The sequence below is a fragment of the Hibiscus syriacus genome, unplaced genomic scaffold, assembly GCF_006381635.1.
Source record: "Hibiscus syriacus cultivar Baekdansim isolate YM2019G1 unplaced genomic scaffold, ASM638163v2 tig00000477_pilon, whole genome shotgun sequence".
Lineage (NCBI taxonomy): Eukaryota > Viridiplantae > Streptophyta > Magnoliopsida > Malvales > Malvaceae > Hibiscus > Hibiscus syriacus.
This window is the reverse complement of record NW_024061790.1, coordinates 3,205,583-3,213,933: the sequence shown is the minus strand read 5'-3', so window position 1 is coordinate 3,213,933 and position 8,351 is coordinate 3,205,583. Positions and strand designations below refer to the sequence as shown.

The window sequence follows — 8,351 nt, the reverse complement described above, 5'->3', positions numbered from 1 at the left end:
ATTCTTCATGTTAATACGTTTAGTGTCATATAGGTTTTTTATATAAATTTTTGGCAATTTTTTCGTATGATGTGAAAAGACAAAAATACCACCTAAAACATGTAAGTTGATTTAGTATGAATTTTTGTTTGTTCAAGTTTGGAAATGAATAATATGTCGGTGTGGACTTCAATTGTATTGTATATAAAATTTATTAGTTGTAATGATGAATCGAATGAGAATTTTAGCAACGATTTTGTACAAGTTCACTCCTCTAATGTAACAGTTAGTATCAAGGTAAGTTTATAACAGAACCCTCGTGACACATAAATTTAATAATTCAACCCAATTTTGAGGTATCATGGTTAGTGAAATGATTCTAAAACTAAGGGGACAATCATATTGAGCATAGAAAGTTACATGGTTTAAAAACGACAATAACTAAAAAGGAAATAATTTAAAAGTTAAATTACCAGAACATAGTTTAAACAATAAATAAATAAAACTAAGGTGGCATAGTTTTTCATAGTCAATAACAGAATAGAAACATTAAACTTGGGATTGGGTGGGGTGCGCCAGGACCAAGCAATAGTACAACGCTAGGGCGACGCTCGATAGTCCAAGTAGCAAGCTACTGTGGCGGACCCTCCCTCAAAAAATAAATTTAATATCGTGTGGACCATTGGCCTACATATCAGATATTAAACTAATAAGAACAGATACTACACTTGATCTTAGCCAAAAGACCGAGAAAGGTATGCTTTCCAATGTTCAAGCCCGTTGGTTTTATAAGCAGCTTCTCGCTACATCCCTTCATACCTCAACCATGTGGGACATTACATGCAGCATCTCATTTATAAGCTGCTTCTGGAAACAAACAGCTTTGGTTTTGAAGGCAATTCTCGCATAAAGCAGTTTCATTTGAGATAATCAAGCTCTGCCAATGCCATTCTCTTCATGGTTACATGATCAACAACTTCAACCACATGTTATTTCATATTTACGTTCATCAAATTAATATTAGTTACAAACCCACTTGTTCATCATAAATATATTAATAATTTTGATATGTGTATATCAACTTACTAATAGTTTAAGTCTATTAGAAATTTTTTATTCAATATATTTTACAAAAGCAAGCAAATGAATCTCATATGCTCTCCCCTTTTTTCTATATAGTTTATACCGTTTTCTATAGATTAGATTAACTTTTTCTTCTTTGATCTTGTTTAAACGGCGGCAGCACTAGTTTCGATGATGTTGTCGACCGTCGATTTTTTCTCTTTGTTTCTTTATCTGTTTTTTTAATAAGAATAATTCTGTTTTTGTGGCACATTTTTTGTCTTTTTCTCGGTCATTTGGTTGTTCCTTTTATTTTATGTTTTCTCAGGGTTGGATTTAACGACAACACGATTGATTAAGATGACGTTTATTTATAATATTGTTGATCTTCACTGCTATGAACCCTTAGATTGAATTTGGATTCATGATTTTGCGTTCATGGATATTTTCTCATGACACTATCTCTGATTTGCGGTTATCGATGGTCTTTCAATAGCTTATTCTTCTTTTGTGGTTCATTTGTCGATGCAGTTAGATTTGTTTGTATGTATTTTTTGTTGAGTCTTTTGGTTGAGTTTTTAACCTTTTCAATGTATGGTCCTTATATGATCTAAAGTGGATGGTTTCAATGTTACACGAAAATGTCCAAATTATGTAATTTAGTTTACGATGATAGTTATAAACCCTTTGTTATTTTAGATATTTTCACTTTTTAATAAGACAAGAGGATTCTATTAAAAAAAAATTCTATTAGAAGCTTTTTTTACTGCAACAAAAAAATTGTCTCTCTATTCTTCAAAGGGACATACAATTAGTTGTTGAATCTAAATAACTTTTTGGTCCCTATTAATTAATTGATTTTTTCCTTCTAAAAATTATTGTATTTGAATATTGTGTTTAAAGTTAATTGATTTGATGAGTTCTATTTTATAATTCAAGTTTTATTTATATTTTTTCGAGCCACGTTTATGAAATTCGAGTCCAGTTAAGTCAAGTTGAGTTGTTCGAGTTTCTATTGAAATTTAATTGTAAATATCTACAACATTATGATACTAATTGATTCTAATTTAAATGTGTTTCTATAACTATATACAATATACATATGTATTTCTTCATAGTTTTCCTTATGTAACATAGATATATCTTGTAAACTTGAAAATCAATTCACTAATTACTCAAAATTTTGAATTATTTGAGTCTTATTTTATAACTCTGACTTTATTTTATTTTTTTCTCGAGTTGAGTCTAATTTATAAAATTACAAGTCAAGAAAAGTCGAGCTGAATTTCTTTAACATCAAACTGAGTTGAAAAATTCAGTTTGTTCTAGTCAAGTTTTGCTTACACCTACACGTAACCCTCAAATTTTTATAAAATTTTAAATTAAGGATAAATTACAAATTTCATCATTCTATTTTCTTCTCACCCCTATTTTAGTCACTAAATTTTAATTTTTTTTATTCCATTCATTGAATTTTCGATTAGCACTTATTTTGACCACCATGCGGTTAAATACTTGATGACTTTATGATTGAACATTTTTCTTTTAAAATTTATGAAATAACCCTAAATTTTTCTTGACTTTTTTTGAAAAAAAAATCATGTTTCTAGTTCCATTTGATTTCTAAATGATAAATCATCTTCTTTCAAATCCAATTGGTGGGGAGGTAGAGAAGGATGAAGCGAGTCGTATATCTTGAATCTAAGCTATGGAAACTGACTTTTGGTGGAAGGTCGATCCGACGTGGTTGAAATAAAAAAATGTTTTTTTAATGAAAAGATGGGAGTCATCACCAATCATTTTTAAGGTGAGATTGGAACACCTAAAACTAAGTAATTTTAATAAAATATTTTTATTTTACTAAAACACCAAGTTTTGGTATGCGAAATCAGAAATCAAGTTTGGGAGTCAGTTATGAATGAGGAAGGATTAACACCCCCACAAAACCCAAAATTGGTACCTAGTTGATTACTTTATATTTGAAAATTGGAATTTTTGAGTTCAAAATTTTATTTAACTTAAAAATCAGTATGCATGGATATTTTAAAAAGGATGTCGATTTACCAAGACTAATAACGACCACCCCAAAGCAAAAGTGGAAGCTTTGTTATCAACCACAATAAATGAACATTGCCTTAATAATTTAGAAATCATGATGTGGGGTTTTAAAAATGATGTTGATTTACTTCTGGAATAAGTAGCGGTCACCCTCCGTCAAAATCGGGAGATACACTACTAACGCCCTAAAAATGAGCATTGCCTTATTTTGAAAACGAAATGTAATCAAACAATCAGTTATTGAACCTAATTACACTAAATGAATTAATTAAGGCTTTCCTCTAACTTAAAGTGTCAAATTATGAAATTTAAAGAACCTAAAAGACTAAACCTAGAGGCTCTAATATTAATCCAAATCATTTTTAATAAATTATTGAGTTGAATAGTCAAAATGGAACCTCGAGCATAAAAGCGATGACCAAATAAAAAATTCTCCTAAATTAAAGGATTATTTATGAAATTAAGCATAAAGAAGAGGCTCTAATAAATAACCTGGTCAATTTTAATCAGTTTTTTATTCGAATAATTAAAATGGAACCTCGAGCAAAAGTGAGGACCAAATAAAAAATTCCCCTAAATTAAAGGACTAAGTATGAAAAACAAGCCTGAAATTGGAGGCTCTAATTATTAACCTAGTCAATTTTAACCAATTATTGATTCAAATAATTAAAATGGAACCTCGAGCAAAAGCGATGACCAAACTAAAAATTCCCCTAAATTAGATGACAAAGTATGAAATTAAGCCTAAAATTGGAGGCTCTAATTGTTAACCTAGTCAATTTTAATCAATTATTGATTCAAATAATTAAAATGGAACATCGAGTAAAAGTTAGGACCAAATTAAAAATTCCCCTAAATTAAATGACTAAGTTTGAAATTAAGCCTACAATGGAGGCTTTAATTATTAACCTAGTCAATTTTAATCAATTATTGATTCAAATAACTAAAATGGAACCTCGAGAAAAAGCAAGGACCAAATTAAAAGTTCTCCTAAATTAGAAGACTAAGTATGGAATTAAGCCTAAAGTGGAGTCTCTAATAATTAACCTAATCAATTTTAATTAATTACTGATTAGAATAATTAAACTGGAATCTCGAGCAAAAGTAAGGACCAAATTAAAAATTCTCCTAAATTAAAAGATTAAGTATGAAATTAAGCCTAAAGTGGATCTTTAATCATTAACATGGTCAATGTTAATAAGTTATTGATTCGAATTATTAAAATGGAACCTCGAGCAAAAGCGATGACCAAATTAATAATTCTCCTAAATTAAAAGACTAAGTATAAAATTAAGCCTAAAGTGGAGCCTTTAATTATTAACCTAGTCAATTTAAATTAATTATGGAATATTCATCTAAATTAAAAGCTTTAGGGACTAAATCAAAAGGAATCTAAATTTAAAGAGTAAATTCAAAGATAAAATAAACTAGACTAGGACTAAAATATTATAAATCTAAATCAAAGGGTTTAATCTAAAACCTAAATAGGCTATCAAGGAAAAAATTAAAAGGAATTAAAATTAGCAAGCAAAAATTAAAGGCAAGTAACATACATAAAATGGCTAAATTTAAATAATTAAGAAATGCAAAGTTAAAATCAAAGGGTAAATGTAGTGACTAAATTGAAATCAAAACAGAATGTAAAGCCCAAATAACAAGAAATTAAAATTGTGAATTAAAGGAAAAATTAAAATAAGAGAAATTTTAAAGGCAAGAATGCAAATAACATAAATTAGTTATTGAATAAAATAAAAGGTTAGGGGTTATTTTTAATATTTTATCCGAACCATAAATAATGTGAGTTATAGCCCAGGCGAGTCAGCACAAGATCTTATTAACATTTAATATTAGTATTTTAATAGGTAAGGACTAAAATGTAATAAAATATAAAAACAGTGAGCAGATCATAAATAAAATAGTGACTAAAACGTAAAAATTGCAATTATCACATCAAAATCGTGATGAAATAAAAAATAATCAGTGACTAACATGCAAAAACAAGTCTAAACTAGAGTGACCTAGACGTAATTAACCCAAACCATACAAGTATATATCCCAATATTTACCATTTTTGGTTAAAAACTAAAGAAACCTAAAAAAGGCTCCTTTTAGCTTCCTTTTAACTCAACTCTCCCCATCCCTTCTCCCATACAGCCGAGCCTCCAAAGGCCCAAAGCCACACGCCGGCCACCGTAAATCGGTGGCCTCCTCATGACCCGACTAACGCCGCACCAACCGGGTGAGACAAATCGTCCCCTAAAACGAAGACAAACCTCTAGGTCTCTCTCCTAGCTTCTATTTTTCCTTCGAACGAGAGCTTCCAACCCCCACAAACGCCGTGAGTCAACCGCAATCACTATCCGACACCACCATCGGTGGTCGGGCTACCAAGACGAACCCCCTATAACCCTCGAATTTCCTCTCTTTCAACTCTAAACTCAAAACCAAGGCCTCTAACCCATATGCAAAGCCCCTTAAAGCACTAAACCGAACCCATATGGACTTCGACGACACCAACCCCGACGAGGGACTCGAACCGCCATGTAAATGCTCACTCTTCTCTCTTTGGTTATTTTTTGAGACATCACATGCACACACAAATGAAACTAGAAGAAGGCTAAAAATACCTTTGAAGCTTTTCAAAATGCATTTTTTTTTAATTTTCAGAATGGCTAGCCTCTGTTGCAATGATTTTTCGGGTTTTTATAACCCATTTGAAGGTTACATTTGTAAAAAGAACGTTAATGTTTTGCTTATTTTTTTTTCTTGTCTTGTATGGATGATTTGGTGATAACTTAGCACTACCATGGGCGAGGGACCACCACGGGTCTCATCTAGAGCATTAGGGGCTGCCCATGGGGCTCTTGGGACCACTGGTCACGTGTGAATGGCAGCTGACAAGGAGATAAAGAGATGGCGGCGGCGTGGAAGAGGGACAGTGCTGCTGGCGGCGCAAGGATGAATAACCTGTAGTGCTAGGGTTAATTGTGGACTGTCGGATCATCATCAGATCCAACAGTGGAGATTAGGGTCGGCTGTAGCTAAATGTTGTTTTAGGGTTAGGGTTTTAATTGTACATGTGGGCTTGTAATCATTTTGGGCTACTGAATGGGTCAAAATGATAAGGATAAAATGTAATGGGTTATTTGTGTTGGGTAAATGGGTCTTGTAACGTGTTTATATATATATATATATATGTTTTGGGTTTTATTTTTTAATAGCTTTGCATATATATTTTGGGTTGAAACGTAACATAATAATAATAAGAGTGGTGTTTGGGTTCTAAATGAATATATATTTTAATAAATAAAAATAAAAAATGGTGATTACATAAGCTAATCAAATGATGGGGATCGTAGATTAGAGTGGTTTAGTGTTTTATGAGTTTTGGGTTTTGAGTTGAGTTTTGTAGGTTTTAAAGTGATTTTGGAAAAATCTAAACCGATAAAGTGATAGTAAATGAGGCGAGTTCGTTGGTATCTTGAGTGGTCGGAGAATATGTCAAAATAATGGTTGTTTTAGTACCAATGTGATATAGGGATGAAAAACTTTCAGCTGTGGAAGAAGAAAATAAAATAAAAAGGAAAAATGACATGATTCCAATGTCAGCAAAAATCAATCCACGTCACTATATATGATTGCCATGTTACCTTTTCATTTCTAATTTAACGTTTAAGTGATCAAAATAGTAACAAATTGAAAGTTCAATGAGTAAATTAATTTATTTTTTTAAATTTAGGGATCAAAATAAGAGTAAAAAAGTTTAGTGATGAAATTTATAATTTACAGTTAAAATAATATATAGTAAAAATATATTTTATCCCCCTAAAATATTAAAATTTTGATTTAATCCTTTAAAATTATAATGTTACAAACTAATACAGTAATAAAAATCCATTTCAACTCCATCAAAATTTATAATTTAATTTCAGTCCCCTCCATCTCTTAAATAACATCCTCGGGTCAAAATTTATTCCAAAACGAATGGGGACCGTTGACAAACATGACATGGCAACAAAAACAAAGAAAGAGATACACATGAAACCAATGCAAATCGTAAAGCTCGACCATCTAAGCTTTAAAAATCGACACGGGGAACGACCCCGACAAGGTTCGTCTTTAACGTAATGGACGATGATTGGTCAACGTAGATATCGGTCAATGTGATCCAAATCATGTACTCCTTGACTTTGACACCCGTCAGGTTCTTGATCTTGTTGGGCTCGAAAAAAGCCGTGATCTCGTCGTCGTGCTTCTTTTTTGGGAGGCAGATGAAGCCGGAGTCTTTAACGTAACCGCATTCTTGTATGTCTTGAAACGCGAACAACCCGATGGGGAACCCTTTTTCTTCCAACAAGGACTTGAACTTTTCCCTGCTTATTTGGTCGCAATAATAAACTTCAGTTATTAGTGCGCGAATATTGCGTTTACAGCACAAATGATCACATTGCATTATCGTGTGTTTTTTCAATGGAATTTGTTTACTTAATTTGTTAAGTCAATATTTGTCCAACCCCTAACATAACTCTTATAGTTATGCCCAACCCACCAATTCGAAAATATATCTATTAACATTAAATCTTACCGTAAAGTATACAAATGGTCTCTCGACCATAGAGTATTACTTTGTTGAGTTCCCCAACTATTCAAAGTTACAAAATAGTCCCTCAACAATAGAGTATAGTTTTGCTGAGTCCCCTAACTATTAAAATTAACAAAAAGGTCCCCAGAATAATATGTGTTCCAAACTTGTTCTTTTCTATTAAAAAATTGACAGAAGTCTGAGTTGAACATTAATCTGTTAACTGGAATATGATAGTTGTTTGAGATTAGATTTATCATATCACAGTCATTAGGTTAAAGTCCAGCTTATACTGCGGTTAATTTTTTTTAAACGGGCAAGTTTGGAAAATATGAATGTCATGGGATCATTATGTAACTTTTAATAGTTGGGGAGTCAACAGAATAATTCCCTTCAGTCGGGGGATCATTTTTTAACTTTTAATAGTCGAGGGAATCAACAAAGCAACACCCTATAGTCGAGGGATCATTTGTGTACTTTACCCTAAATCTTAATTATCTAATGTCATATGAACTCATCAAGTGGCCTCATTTGTTAAAGTGACAGGGGCGTCGTTGAGCTTGGGTAAGAAGGGCACATGTCTAGGGCCCCAATTTAAAAATAGGTAAACTATATGTTTTGTGTCTCAACTATAATTTTTGTTATGTTTTAGTCAACTAGCTACTTTTTT

At 31.7% G+C, this 8,351-nt stretch overlaps 1 protein-coding gene and 1 non-coding gene across 2 annotated transcripts; both read right to left on the bottom strand.

The window, feature by feature from the left end:
* Positions 1-544: 544 nt before the first annotated feature.
* Positions 545-738, bottom strand: LOC120207620. Its single transcript, XR_005524229.1, has one exon. It is a non-coding gene; the product is annotated as a U2 spliceosomal RNA (small nuclear RNA).
* A 6,439-nt stretch (positions 739-7,177) lies between these two features.
* Positions 7,178-7,552, bottom strand: LOC120207535. Its single transcript, XM_039206988.1, has one exon. The coding sequence runs from the start codon at positions 7,550-7,552 to the stop codon at positions 7,178-7,180; it is 375 nt and encodes a 124-aa protein (XP_039062919.1).
* Positions 7,553-8,351: the final 799 nt, after the last annotated feature.

Coding starts and splice junctions, on each gene's coding strand:
- LOC120207535 (XM_039206988.1), bottom strand. CDS start 7,552: ATGCAATGTGATCATTTGTGCTGTAAACGCAATATTCGCGCACTAATA.